Genomic DNA, 16,214 nt, shown 5'->3' on the forward strand with positions numbered 1-16,214 from the left:
TGTGCCATTACGGCATTACAGGGCCTGGGGAGCATTGCAAACCAGAGAAACAGCAGGGCTAGCAGAACAGCCACGGATACACAGTCACAGCACTTAGTGTATGGTAGCACTAACACACAGTCAGTATGCAGACCACAGACTGTGATGCAGACACATGCTCACAACAACAAGGCGTCACAGCATGGGGCTGAAGCCAGTAAAAGCAATGGGTCAACATTGTACTGGAATTTAACCTTACTGCAAAGAATTACTTGATACTTTTCAAAAAGGTTTCCCATTTCCAACACATTTAGGAGACAGACGTTGTACTGTCATTGATAATAACATTGACTAATGATGGATTATAAAATAGGCTGGAAGAAAGAAACTACATTTCCACTTACAACTGTGTGTCTGTGGATATTTGCAAATTTTTGTAGGATCCAATGCATTGCAACTGGCCAGTTATTCAGTATCTTCATCATTCTTGCATAAGCACATGAAGGTGACGTTATGGCATTGGATTTTACTTCACACAAACAGGTTTGGTTTTGAGTCATACGGACGTCATTGAAATCTTACAACAATAGGTCAGCAAAGTTTGCGCTTGTTGGATCTAAATTTAGGCTTTATGGTGGGATGGAGATGGAAGTGATTCAGCTATTGTCGTCCAATTTTTTTGACACTGCAAGATGCCGGGTGGAATATATTGAACCATATTTTGAAGTATACTTTTAGTATTTTGTTACAATTACAAGACAAAAGAAATACAGGCAATACGTCATGTTTGAATCCCACTAACTATCTTGTAGAACGAATCCACCAAAACATTATTTGTACCACGGAGGATTAACACGTCTTATTAACAAACATCGACATTAAGGTGACATTATTCAAGAAAACAGATAATGAGGTATAGTTTTCCTTTTTTTAATCAATTATAGAAATAAGTATTTTTTCTAAAAAGGTAAAGGTAGTTTATAAAACATAAACTTGGAGTTTATGGATTTAGGTATTTCATCATTTAGATTAACGTCTCTTTTTGCAGTTTTTCCATTGCATGGGAAAAATCATGTTAAGCACCTCGGCAGCATTTATTAGTATATTTGTCTTAGCAGTTGTTGTACTTATAAGCTATATTCACTTGTGATTTTACACCATGTTTTAAAAAGAGCCAAGTTGTACTGTGTTCGTGCAAGAAAAGGTGATTTTTTTGTGTAGCCTGTACAACTGTAACAGATTGATGCCACAATCTGTTTTCACAGATAGTCAGTCATGTGGAACACTAAGATACATAAACACACACACACACACACACACACACACACACACACACACACACACACACACACACACACACACACACACACACACACACACACACACACACACACACACACACACACACACACACACTCCAGCTCGGCTACAGTCTATAGGCAAACTAACAAACAGATGGATGATTTAGCTTGTTCTGGAAACAAACTCTTACCATGTGAAGAGTAATACCTGTGACATGTGTCCAGCAAGTCTGGCTGTTTCGTGTTTTTAATGATGCTTTTCCAAAGGAGACAGTCTTATTTAGAGAGTTGATGGATGTAGTCACTAATCTGTAGGAGAGGAGAGCGTGAAGAGAGGATGGGAGATAGGGAACAGGGAGAGAAACATGATGGCAAACATGTCTTTATGCACAACCTCTCTTGAAAACTGAAGGGCTGACTCAATGCTCTTATGTAAAACACTTACCTTTCATAACCATAATGTATAGATTGGACTTATTTCAGACTGTCAATTGGAATAATTAACCTTCCGTACATGCTCTGACACTCATCATAAAAGTTACAGCATGCTATAGAATTCATGTATCTAAATGTTTACCTATTACGCAAGTGAACAGGGGACATCAAGATATTTACATCACAGTTGGGAGTATTGCAATCAAGATACATTCACTTTTTACTCATACGTAATCAAGCAAATGCACCCTTATTAACATCCAAATTGTCATAATGATTCTAATAACAAGAAGAGCAATTAGCAATCAAGCACTGAAGACAGCTATTCAATGTATACAGCAACATGATCACAAAGGTGACTAGCAGATAAAGTATGCTGTTCACAGGAGATCCATACTGATCTGACCAAACATGCGCTCATATTCTGGCTTAACAGAGACTATAAATAGCCTGCCTGTTTTCACACAACAGCCTCTTTTACCACCGCTGGATATATTTGGCAGCTTTTGTGATCAGAGGCAGGCAGAGGAGTGAGCGACAAAGGGAGAATTTCTATTAAAAGCAGAGGCTCACCTCCCACTCCTCCCTACGGTAACATGCTCAATTCAAGCTCAACTAACATGAGGGCGCCTGTGGATTGCTGTGTGGTTTTGCTACAGGATTGTAAACAGTAGAGCTGGGTACCGAATTCAATACTTTTTAGGCACCGACCGAATTGCCTTTATAGTATGGAGTATCAGAAAAATGCCTCGTCATTCAATACCGAATTTCAATACCTAATGAGTAAATCTCATCAGCGTCAGTGAGCCAATAAGCATGCAGCATGCTTCTACCAAGATCTGATAAGGCTGCTGATTGGCTGTCTCACGTTACACGTTGTAGAGGCAGGCAAGAAAAACTCGTTATGCACAGAGACAGGGCTTACGTAGTAGGAGCTGAAAAATAAATGAAAAGATTTGTACCGTAACGTGTAATGTTGTAATTTATTTTTGTTAAAATGGATTTCATAAAACTGGTATCCAAAAAAATATCGTTCAGCAACCGGTATCAAAGTCACGGTATTGGTATCGGTAGCAGAATAAAAAGAAATTATACAATACCCAGCCCTAGTACGTAGTCATGTATATTGTCTGTTGTTACATTGTTTCTGCTTGTGTGTATAATGTCCTGGACCAGCAGGACGTAACCATTATATTGCTGCCCAGAAGACCACATACAGTAGCATTTTTATTCAAAAAACAAAGCTAAGCAGACATTGCAGATGAAGAACGGATATTATGAGTCTCTAGAGATGACTCTAGTGCTTGCTAATATTTGCCCAGAAAAGTCACTGATGTAATCATTATGCTTCAAGGGTCATTTGAGGGGTGAGCTGTTCAGTACCATAGCAGGCTACACAGAATGTGCCCAAGCTGCATCAGACTACTGCCTGGTATTCCAGTTTCATTGGCATGACATGATGCAGGAGCAGGTGGCTTGTCATGAGTGATGATGGGCATGAGCAAAGTGTTGGCTGAGGTTTCTCTAGCAACCTGCTGATCTTCAGCCTGTAAGCACATTACATCAATGGCTCTCTGGTTTGGATGAAATGTCAAAATGTCCTGTTTGGATTTGTTGCTCTGAAACCAGATGACAAGGTAGTTAGAGAAACCAGTCTTATTTTCAATTTAATTCAATGTATTTATTTATAGCATCAAATCATAACAAGAGTTATCTCAAGACACTTTACAGATAGAATAGGTCTAGACCGTACAGTGGCGAGGAAAAACTCCCTTTTAGGGAGAAACCTCGGACAGACCCAGGCTCTTGGTGGACGGGCATCTGCCAGTGCTAATGATAGTAACAATGACTAGAAATAATAGTTGTAGCAGTTCAGGGCTTAGCCAGGCGGAGCAGGGTGAAGCAGGGCGTAGTAGGGCGTAGTAGGGCATAGCAGGGCATAGCAGGGCGTAGCAGGCCTGGTTCATGTCTTGTGGTGGCTTTCAGAGCTCCAAACCCACTAATGAATCTTATATATCGATACGTGCTCCGGAGCTAACAACACTGCATGATTTAGTGTTTTATACTGGGTGGAAACTTCCACAACAGCAAGCCAGTGGTAAAGTTGGCGGTAACAGGGTTCCATCCTAGCTTGAGGCACCAGATGGAACTCAGATCTGGCTGTCTTCCTCCCAGACTCAAGTGCAAGCCGACTGCCCATAATGAGCTGAGCTAACAGACTGTGCAGCTGGGCCCCTCCTCTGCAATAATTATATCCCTAAAAGCAATTACAAATAACTATACTTAATAAAAGCTCATTACAACTACAGGAAAGACAGTTTGACCACTGAGCTGGCTTAGCTGTGCTTGCTGAACATTGCCATATTCTTCGTAATCGTGTTTCAGTCCAGAAAATGTTCCTACATTTGGTAGGAAAGAAATATAATACAGTGCCCGTAATCAGAAATGTTCCATAAATACTGTTGTCTTTTTTTATGAGAGCTCATCAACAACAGAACATTAACATTCAGAGAAACATTGGCTTGCAACATAAGTCGAGGAGCTCATTTTAGTGGGTTGAATAATGTTTGCTGGTCTGTGAGTCAGAGTTGTTGAAGAGGAGGAGAGTGGAGAGAGGTTGCATCCCAGTCATGGTGTTGCTCTACATTCAGTCTACAGGGTGACCAGGGGCCAGTGCTACTGTATGGGCAGTAGGCAGGTGTAGGTGAATCACAGACCTGTTGCAACGCTGTAGTGGCACAGATTCTTCTCAAGATCACAGTCCTTTACCCATCTACCCCCCCTCTAGTTTGATCTTTCAGCCCATCCTCTCCACATACTTTGTGCCTATTGTCATGACAACAATAAATTAGTAATTCCTCAGTCATGCACGACAGATAGAGCGCTTCAGGTTTCTGCCATTGCAGCGGTTCTCTAAATTCAAACATGGTTTCCCAGCTCCTTAGTTTCCTGCTAAACACCACAGGCTTTAAAGATTAGGGAAGGTTGATAGAGATGTTCCAATACCAGTTTTTATTCCCGATACCGTTTCTGATACCTGAACTTGCGTATTGGCTGATACCGAGTACAGATACGATACCACTGCGTTAAAAAAACATATATATATATATATATATATATATATGTTTTTTATATTAATGACTTGTAAAAATAAAGTAATAGAAATAAATAAAAATAATTGTATGGCCTGGCTCAGGTTAAACCCTTTGTAAAACATGAACAAATACATATAGAGAATGAATGCCACTTTCTTTAAGTCATAACGGAATCAGAGCATCTATAAACTTCTTTAAAGTAGTTTTTTTATGGTAGTACGTGGTATCGGATTAGCATTCTTGCCGATACCGATACCAGCATTTTAGGGAGTATCGGAGGCATGTCCGGTATCGGAACAACTCTAAAGGTTTACCTGAGCCTATCCGTAAATGCAGCCTCATCTATAGAATCTGTGCTTGATATTAAAACGCTATACATTTTTGGAGGCTTATTTATAGGACTAGTGCATTTTGTTACATGAGCTTAAAAAAGGAAAATCCTACCCTGAAATGGTTAAAAACAAAAACACGTATTGGAAATTGCACGCCCCTGCAGTTCACCAAGCACCCAGTTGTAGGAAGATATGTTGTCATGTTAAAATTGTTGCAGGCATCCAGTGGAACATGTTGCAATAGAAGGGGTTTTAACCCACTCAACTAAAGCCACAATTAGCCTTTAATCACTAATTGGCTGGCATTAATCCTCAACTCTCCAATGAAAATGCTGTTGCATGTTGATTGTAATACATAACAAGATGGGTTAAATATGGCACTAAAACACTTTAAATTCAATTTTATTTATAGTATCAAATCATAACAAGAGTTATTGCAGTTTTCACTGGGGCCACCAGAGCTACAGACCTGCAACTGAATTCTCTGGCACTGATGCATTAACCATGACAGACAGACAGAATATTACAATCTATAAAAGTATGCTAAGCACTTGGGGAAGCACTTCAAAAAAAATCCAGTCCGTCATTATATCACAAATCCAAATGACAAGAGGATCAGTGTGGGCTTCTAAAGGAGGCTTTTGGGAAAATAACACTTGAGGATATGGAGCAGTAGAGTTTCCTCTCTCTCTCTCTCTCTCTCTCTCTCTCTCTCTCTCTCTCTCTCTCTCTCTCTCCCATCACAACTCACATTAGCATTGACAGATTTGTTCTGCAGAGAGTTTTGACAATGCACAGGTGTCTCTTGTTTCCTCTGTTCCACGTACCACCAATTAGGTCGGCCTCCACAAACAGGTAAACACAGATTGAAATAAACACCAACAGATGTGACTGCACAGTCCTCCTGGCAAAATGTTAACCATTTACATAATAAATACACATATTCTAGGCAACTTATAAAGCACGCTCCGCGCTAAGCATGAATCACATTATCCGGTTAGTCAGAATCAGAATCAGAAAAGCTTTATTGCCAAGTACGTTTTTTACACATACAAGGAATTTGTTTTGGTGTTGTAGGTGCATGTCACACATTCTCTAAAATAATTTTATATTAGTGTACATAAAACTACTATATATATATATAGGCTACTACCATCACCTATCTGTCCATCTATCTATCTATCAAAACTTTTCTGTCTGTCCCACAGTCTCTTCGTTAATATTCTGTTTTCTTCTGCCTGATAAGTCCCGTCAGTGATGTAATTTGTGATCCAGCGGAAGCAGCATGCTTCCTTGGCCTGTCCTCCACCCTTGGCAAAACCTACTGTTACCATAGAGACATTTTTCTCCAACGACAGTCTTCATCTTATCGTACTTTTTCCAACTGACTTTGTAATTTCAGCTTTCTTTCTGGACTGAATCTCAATCTCAACTCCTACAGCACCTTACCAACTGGGGGCTCAAAGTGAGTTGAGATCATTTGGAAAAAAATCCCTGCACAATCGAAATTCAGATCAACTTTGTCTGAAACTTCCTCAGTCTTGGTATACATTAATCCAATTTCGGAAAAGAAAGCATGCAGTGGTCTCATTATGACCATATACGAACAGTTAAGAGTTTGAACGCCACCCCAGGGAGTGATAGCCATCTGTAGGAGTGTATGCTACAGTAAACACAGCAACGAAGAGAGATGAAACACAGCATTTCAGTGTCGTGACCAAGAATAGCCCTCTCTCCTGATAGACAAGATACAGCTGCTGCATAAGCTCAGTGCTACCAATGCTATCTCATCACTCCATAAATCCTCAGCTCTTGTGTCAGTCAATCAATCAGTCAGGTAATAGGTCCAACATGCTGACATGAGGAAAATAACAATGCACTGTAACAGTCCAGAGCTGTAAAGCAAAGATACTGGTTTCCTTCTTTCCCTGACCAAGTCATCCCCCTAATTTCCCTTCCCTATCTTTAATAGGAGCTGTAAGCATGTAAGTAAAATAGTATAGCACTTACACAGAGACTGCTACAGCTGACAGCTTTTCTACAAAGCTCCTTAGACGCGGCACCTCCTCGTCCAGTAAGCCCGTTCATGTGGGGTCTCCCTCGGAAGCCACCAGCCAGAATGAGAGCTTCGCTGGTTCATCAAATTCAGGGATGTCATCCTCTCTGGGGACAGAGAGAGGAGCAGAGGGGAGAGAGAGATGTGCTGTGGCAGGGCAGAAAGCTGTGAGGCACCGAGAGCGACTGGAGAATACTGCTTACAGAGAGATAGAGCGGAGGAGAGAGGGAGGGAGTGAGTGGAGGAATATAGGGGAATGGCTTTGTAGAGTAATGCAGCAGACCGGTGATCACATACTGTAAAGAGTGAGTGGAAGCTCCCACCCTCTCTCTCTCTCTCTCTTCTCTGTCCCAACTCTTTCTCCCTCTCCCCGTGCTGCAGCAGCCGTCACTAATCACACTAATGTATGCTGCTTGACACACTGCGTTAACAGGCAGCTCCCAACAGTTGCAAACTACTGTACGCTCATGTCAGTTAATAACGACTCCTTCAATTGTGCAGCTCATTAGTGATTAAACACAATGACCCCTACTTTACTTCCTCTACGTGAGCAGAAGCAATGCAATCTAATAACCGGCAGGACAAGGGTGTTATTACAGTAAAATTCTGCTTGCATCTGCAAGTAAACAAGAACAATTAAGAAGAGATGAAGGTTCTTGCTTGAAGAAGTAGATATAAATGTAAGGTGGAAATCTTTATAAGTAGCACTGTAGAATCTTCTGTGCTCAAGGAGGCAATTATTGCAAGGTTTTCTTAATTTGATAGCTGTTAGTAGTAGCCTTTTCATAGGGAACGTGTTGACACGTGACATGAGGGTGGCGTGTTGTGACGCTGATAACCCAGATTGGCAGGTGCATGGTGATTGATTTGAGCATCAAGCGGACGGCTGCAAACCACACGTTTTCCACGCAGAGAACGCTATGGAAGACAAAGGCGCTGAATGACATTTTTGTTTCCCACAACACAAACTTTTGTAAATACACCTTATAAAAACCTGAATTACAACAAGGAAGAGCGGGGCTGGCCCGGCGAAGACGCCGACGGAGCCAAGCAGCCATCTTCAGACGTGAAACCTTGCAGATTCTGGGTGAGTCAGTTTAACACAGCACAAACTCCTCTAGAAGTTGGGAGGAAGTTAGTCTCGTTCTCACGTTAAACGCAGCGCGTAGGAAAATGAGGCAGGGGGATTAATGTTACCGGCTAGGTTAACCTTTAGCAGCTGTGTTTTGTTATTCAATTAGCCCCAGGTTGGCTTTAGCTTTGTAACGTAGCAGACTATGTGCAACATTTTCTCAGATAAAAGCTAGAGTGTAGAAGCGCTGAGTCTGTCACACTTTTCATGCTTAACATGCATAGTGCACTGTATCAAAATGATCTCTAACAGAACTGTAACACATGTACACAGATACCAATGTAACGAAGCAAACTGAAGTATTACTGTACCAGGGTAAACAGTAATACAGTACATGTCATGTCACAACCTAACAAGCTCCCCAGTGTCTGATACACTAATTCAGGCTCACCTCAACTTTCTTTGCTCATGTAAGCCAAGTGACACGTCATAGTGATAGTGACTTGCAAACTACACACACACTGACAGATTACACAAACAGTAACAGATGGCAGAACCTGACCTGGCAAGCAGTACTACATCAGCGCAGCAGAAGGGACAAAATGCTTCGAAGGTGAAAGCACAGTACTGTACAATTAATCAGTGTTACTGTAATCAGTGGCAGACAGAGAACAGAGGCAGCAGTCACTTATAAAGCTTACTGGTTGTTAATTAGACTTTTATAAATGTAGTACTAACGAAGGCGTATGAAAACCTTGGCTTAGCTGTGTAACAAAAGAGAGTGATCTTGTACCTTAGGCCAGGCCAGCATGCCACCATTTGCAGGCCTGGAATCAGATCACACAACCAATATCTCACCTCCATCTCCTCACATCCTCCCTACTGTCCGGATTCAACTGAATTATGTGTCTCTTTGCTCCTTAAATCCAATGCATTAATGTTATATTTTTTTCCAGCTTAGTTGCTTCAGACATCTTTGACGAGCAGATCTGTTACTGTAATCTGAAGAGAAATCTGTGTCTGGACAAACACACGTCCAGGAAGAGCCCTCATTTAAAGATTTCCTCACAATGTATTCAAAGTGACAACCTACATGTATGCAAGATCATATCTGTCCAGGAGAGAAGCACCACATTCAGAGAGAAGTTTTCTTATAAATCCTGTAAAAAGTGTAATGATTTATAAATAGAACCTGCTTTTGGCTTTTGCCATTACATAATGCAGTGTGTTGCTGGTATGCGACTTCTTTCAGCCCGACACTTTTTCAAACCTTCACAGCTACTGTACAACCTGTTGTGCATCTACTTTACAGTAAATGCAATGGTAAAACTAGGCCTGCTATTACAGGTTACTGCTCCTAAGATAAAAAAAAAAAAGATCTTTTAAAAGTGTGCATGCACTTTTCTTTGCCACATTGAGGATACGTAACAATAATAAGTCACAAGTGAAAGCAATATATGTAAACTACTAAAAAGGGTTTATATTTATTGGATTATCTTAATGATTATGATTTAATGACATCAGTATGAAAGGGCTGCATTTGCAAGTGCTCTGGAGTATTGGGTTGAGGCGGAGGCATCACAGTGATGTTACCTAGCAACAAGGCATTGTATGTGTATGTGTGGTATTGGATAAGGCCAATCCCAGCTTATATCTGAAATAAAGACGGAAAGATGGATGTTTTCACTAGGATTTCACTGTAGTGTAATGAACTTTAATTAATTACTTCCCAATCACTTTGAATTCTGTTGACCATATAAATGTGTCTGCAGTGTTAATTTTGGAACGTTTTTGGTGTTCCTGCAAAATAATGGTAAATACAAAAAAAGTACATAACAAACGGTATAGCAATGGCAGCTATTATCAGGGGCAAACTTACTGTACATGATCAAACAGAGCAGTACCTCTTCAGTAGGTGCCACTATCTTTCCAAGTCATCTAATTTAGAAGAAGAATTTGTGTAAAAACACTGCCATCCACTGGCAAAACATTGAAATAGCTAGTTCTGTCATGATGGTATATGAGGTTAGTGCTATCAGAGAGAAATACTGCATTAAAGAGGTTTGAAGAGCCTGGTTTTGTTACATAACAGGCAGCCAAAGCTTGCATAAAAAAAATAGGCAGTCAGGCCAGTATGACTAAGGGTTGATGTTACGTAAGCACAGAACACTAAGTACTAGGAAGACGCTGCTTTACATACTCACTGTAAACTGCCACTATTAAAGGAGCTACATTCACAAAGGCTAATTTGTGGTTGCTTACTCATTTGGTAAATCACACGGCTAGCATAGGACAATGTGGAAAGGGGATGAGATGTAAACAAATCTACAGGCAAAGCTTTTTGACAATCCATCACAGACAGAAGGCTATTATTGTTCTCTGAGGGTAAAATGTCTTTGTGATTGGTTGTAAATACTGGAGCTCTGTAAACTGGGTTACCACTGCAGATATTTAGAAAGACTGTATTTGTATTGGCGAATCCTTACCATAAATAATCTCCACTAACAAATGTTACACCCAAAATAATTGGCATTCATTCATATCATTGAGAAGCAATTTTTTTTTATAGCATTGATCGTTATAAGACATCAACCCCGAAATTCTTTTCAGATCCGTGCAGAGCTGTTCCGTGTAAGTAGGCTGTTGATTGTTTACCTATCACTTTGGGGAATGTGAATGTAATTTCACATTTCTTTCCACAGAGGGAGCCGTAGTCTATAATAAAGAGCAACGAGGGTGAGTTTGTTATGTTTATCTCCATCCAGAGAGGCAAGGATCTCAAAATGTATTGACAATAATGACAATAAGGTTCATGTAATCTTCTTTCCTACGACAACAAAAATGTATTTCATCTACAAAACAAACTTATTTGATGTGACATATTGCTGTCCTCATTATATATGTGTTATGTTTTTTACATTAAACATTATTCATTTGTAAGCTCTCTGATGAGATTTGTATTGTATTTCTCTGTGGTTCAACCTTGTGTTGTAACAGCAGTTGTTATCTAGTTCAGTTGTTAAATATTGTTTGAAATAGAAATTTTAATAATAACGTGAAAGAAACTTACTTGTAACTTACTTGTAATTCTTTTAATAGCACAAAGGTTGTTGTTGCTTTTCCTTGTATGTGCAATCAACTTAACACCAGCAGCATTACACTAATAAGGATAATGTGGGCTGCTAAATTCACTCTACTTAGCGGTTTATCAAAGCAGCAAGGTTTTGATGTGCTCTGAGGAAATCACCCATTAACTAGTGCGTGGCCCCCTCGGCCCCCCCGAAGCTAGGCGACAGTGGACCAGCAGGCTGTGACCCACTTCTTTTGTGCCTTCACTATATCAGCTCAAGAGGCTTTGTTTGTAATCATTCATCACCAATGCCCCGCCCCGACATCCTAACCTCATCTCAACCCCTTCATCCCCCACTCATACACACAGATACACACACATGGGCTTATAATACATCCATGCACACATGTTGCTGTATCGCGTGAGGGCCTTTACTGAGTATGTTAATTCCTTAACCTAATCCTAACTGTAATAGCAACGCTTATTTTATGCCCTGACCCTAGCTTCTTAAGCCTCATAAAGTAGTTTCCCAACAGTTCTCAGTTTGGTTATTTCACCTGACTTTTTTTTTCCTCTGTGGAAAAATATAATACCTATACACACATCAGCACATTAGCAATATTTTTACACCCAATTTGATTCATATAACGTCTAGTATTGTCTTGACCCTGTAATTCCTAACATTCCATGAGTGAGGTCCAGCTTGCTGATAGACACTTGTTTTTTTTTTTAAACACTTTATTTGTATATTTCCAATTATCACATAAAACAATTGTATTCTCTATTTTACAAATAACCATAGAAAAACAATCCCAACAAGAGAAAGACAAAGACAGACCAAACCCAAAATCAACCTGACAGACTTGTCACAGACCATATAAAAAAAAACAAGTGCACCTAACATTCCGTATTACAGGACTGACCAAGGGCAAGTGTAAACATTCAGAGTTCCAGTTCCAGACCAGGTAAATTGTTCACATAAGTTATCAGAGGGTCCCAGGTTTTGTAGAATCTGTTGATGGAACCTTTGAGGGTACATCTGATTTTTTCCATCTTAACATTCTGCATAATGTCCCTAATCCAGTGGTGGTGTGACGGAGGAGTAGCAGCCTTCCATTTAAATAAAATCAAGCGTCTAGCTATTAAGGAGGAAAAGGCAATGACCCTCTGTAAATGAACAGGGGGAACAGATCCCGTTGTAAAACCAACCAAAAACAGCAACCAAGGGAGAAGGTGAGATGTTATAAGCATAAGCATTAGAGATGACTTCAAAAAAGGATGACCGGAAAGGAACAAGTTTCGGACAAGACCAAAACATATGATAGGAAATAGCTGGCGTCTGTTTACTGCTGATAGATAATTTTGATCTGAGTTCTTATTTAATATTTTAGCCTCTTCTTGGGACTAGATACTACCACCTCCGTCTTTGAAAAACAACAACAACTTGAAGCAAAATAACTTATATTAGTCGCATGTTTTTTCAAATTAACCTGGAGTAATAGAACTTTAGCCTGATGACCAGTGAAGATGAGGCATAACTAACTGTTGAGGCCAGTATGACATTTCTCATGTCATGTGTACGGCTGCCATGGATGCAAACAACTACAAATACATTCCCATTACACTTGTTTATCAATTGTGGATATTTTAATTAATCTAATTGGCATAAAATACATACATAACATGCTTACAAAAATATACACAAAACAAACACATATCCAAAACAGAGAATACAGAATAGGGTATATACTAAGTACAAGTAGTAATGCCACAATGTAAAAATAATGTTATTATGTTAATGTCCTGCATTAATATTTTACTTTAAAGCACACAAGTATTATCATCAAGTGTACTTAAGTATCAATCATTATTCAGAATGGCCCCTTTCAGAGTGTTATATTGTACATACAGTATGCTATTTTTATTGGAGTGTTATCTCTGACGCATTACCCTGTTATAAGAATTTTAATGGGGGGACCATGGAACTCATTTTATTTAACAGTTTTATCAATAACACTGCATCATATTTAATAAAATCCTAATCTGTAAAGTAAGGGATAATAGCGGTCGTATAAGTCACATTTATTGTAGGTAAAACCTACAATAAATGCAATGAAGTGGGCAAAATTAAAATATTCAAATAAAGTAATGGTTGTCTACCTTAAATTGTAGGCCTACTTGCAGTAACGTTAGTCTATTTCAGTACATCAATTACTTTCCACCACCAGCATGTGGACTGTATTTGAAAGACAACAAAATTAATCAAATTAAACAACAAACTATTAAAAGCATACAACACTGTTAAATGCTTAAGTGTTAAGTTAAGTGTTAAGTGCACGACGGCGCCATAAACATAGCTATGTCTATGCATGACGCAGTAACGTTAGCTGTTTTTAATATTTAATGTTAACGTTAGTTCGGGCTAATTGACAGCCCCACAACCAACTTGCTCACATAGAAATTGGGGAAAAACTAACTGCACTTGGAATGGTCAGAATGGGTTGCAGCAACTCAGCTGCAAATAATAGTTAATTAATGTTAAAAAAAGTTATGTTAAGGTGGCTATTATTCAGTACAGTTGATCATATTGTATTTTACGTTTACTTATGTTTTTTCAGTGCTGGTAATAGGGTAGCCAAAGCGTATGCTGGTTGGTATATTACATAGATATATATACTCAGTATATAGCTATATCTATGGGTATATTATAGCTGACTTCACACAGTTAATAAGCAGTATGATAGACTAGAGTTAGTCGTTGTAGGAAATATTTTGTGGAAAATGTGTGTGGAGATCATTGGTGGCTTCGTTCTCTGATCTTCCTGACTGCCTGTGAGAAGGAGCCATCTAACCTGATAAGTTTGAAAGGGAATTGCCCTTCGTGAGTATTGAAAGGACTTTCTGACCTATATGAAAGGGAGCACCGGGCAGGGAAAATAATTGAGCTAATTAAAAAGACTCTCAGATCGGGGGGAGCAGAGAACGAAACTACTGTGTAAGATGTATTTTGCAAATAACTGAAAGGTAAGATTCAGGTCATAGGACGATTTTGGCTCTCATCATTCCTAGGTCAGCAGAAAAGATAAGACACACACATAGTAGATTTGTAGATCCAATTTGTAGATATAAGACAGTAAAGAACTGTTTGGCCTTGGAGTGGGGAGAATCAAAGTGTTTTATGCATGACGCAACATCGGAAGGGGCCAGAGAAGACCGGACTGCGGGGCCAAGATGACCTGGACCATATCCAACCGGTAACATCACCACCGAAGATGGGCAGAGAAAATGTATACAATTGTTAGGGTCTAAGATAGCGGCATCAGATGCTTGGCGGGACTGTCTGTTTGCTAGGAAGAGAAATAGTCTTGTCTTTGTGAGATCTGACTTTTGTGCACAAGTATTGTATTCTGCAATATCATTTCACTAAAGCTTGTTATATTTTAACTAAACAAATCCTTGTATCAGTTTTATTTCTGATCTACCAGTCAACGGACACTTAAATCTTAAAGGTGTGAGGTGTAGTGACCTGAATTGGATTCAGATTACTGTGGCCCTTTGGGCCAGACTAGAAATGGTAAAACGGTCACATTAATTACCAACATCGTTCAGTTGGATTGTAGTTGTGAGCGGCAACTTTCTTCAGAGTGTGCGTAATTGAGAAAAGTAGCTATATATAAGTATATCTGCTGCATTACTCGTGATATTGTATTTCTTTGTTAAGCCAGCAGTTATTTCTACGATTTGATGTGGATGGGAGTTAGGAGTTTAAAGGTGCCCTAAGTGATGTGATGTTTTTTAGGCTACAACATTTTTCGTCACATACAGCAAACATCTCCTCACTATCCGCTAGCTGCCTGTCCCCTGAACACACGGTCTCTGTAGACAGCACAGGCTCCACAAACGGCAACAAAAACAAACTGCGCCAACCTGCCCCACGAACCATAACAAACTGTTTTCCAGCCAATAACCCACAAGAAGGAGCTGATTGAGCCATCACTGCAGCACAGTAGCATGTAGGCTACTTCCACAATGCGTATTCATGGCTCAACCAACTCCTTCTTGTCAGTTATTGGCTGGAACACTGTTTGTTATGGTTCGTTGTGCAGGTTGGCGCAGTTTGCTTTTGGTTGGGTGGTGATGGTGCAGTGGATATGACACATGCCTTTGGTGTGGGAGACCTGGGTTCAATTCCCACTGTGATACATCAACCAGTGTGCCCCTGAGCAAGACACTTAACCCCTAGTTGCTCCAGAGGGGTGTTACCTCTGACAAATATAGCAATTGTAAGTTGCTTTGGATAAAAGCGTCAGCTAAATGACATGTAATCTAATGTAATTAACCCAGAACTAGCACCTAGACTGAGTGTCTACCCATTATCTTCACTACACTGCTACTTTTTTCAAAAATAAATGTATGTGCAGTTGTACACCGTGATAAAAAATGATAGCCTAGTTTAATCTAACACTGAATCTGCCATGATTTACAGATCAGACTGACCACTGATGATGTGTACTTGGACCCACCAGACTCTCCTCAACATATGACAAACCATCAGGAGGAAGTTATTGCTCGACAGGTGTCATACTTCAACTGCTCAGTAACTAAAGTACCAACTGCTACTGTGAGGACAGTACTGTGTCAGGCTGTGTGAAAGGGACTATTGTTTTTAAAAAGTAACTTAGAGATTTTCACTTGAAGTTTTTATCCGTGCGTTATATTTATGCTGTGAAATGTTTTTCAAGCTGCAGATTAGATTTAATACCATTTCAAAATACTTTCGTTTTATTTATATTGTCATCTGTGAAAACAATAAAGTTTAACTGTTAAACAAATGTTTTGTGTTGCTTACTGTCACTATAACCTGTCTTAAAGGA

The 16,214-nt window shown here is 39.7% G+C and overlaps 1 protein-coding gene across 11 annotated transcripts in view; it reads right to left on the reverse strand.

The window, feature by feature from the left end:
• The window catches only part of LOC120561008 (citron Rho-interacting kinase), a 72,222-nt gene extending 64,679 nt beyond the window's left edge, over window positions 1–7,543 (reverse strand). For 10 of the 11 annotated variants that reach the window (XM_039803960.1, XM_039803959.1, XM_039803955.1 and 7 more), the window contains exons 1-2: window positions 7,153–7,543; window positions 1,489–1,589 (exon numbers count right to left, since the gene is read on the reverse strand). In XM_039803960.1, the coding sequence (XP_039659894.1) occupies window positions 1,489–1,497 (9 nt within the window). In that variant the 5' untranslated portion in view covers window positions 1,498–1,589; window positions 7,153–7,543. Of the gene's footprint in view, window positions 1–1,471; window positions 1,590–7,152 lie in introns of all 11 variants that reach the window. The other variant, XM_039803951.1, reaches the window with a different exon arrangement.
• Window positions 7,544–16,214: the final 8,671 nt, after the last annotated feature.

The sequence above is a fragment of the Perca fluviatilis genome, chromosome 6, assembly GCF_010015445.1.
Source record: "Perca fluviatilis chromosome 6, GENO_Pfluv_1.0, whole genome shotgun sequence".
In the NCBI taxonomy this organism is placed as follows: Eukaryota; Metazoa; Chordata; class Actinopteri; order Perciformes; family Percidae; genus Perca; species Perca fluviatilis.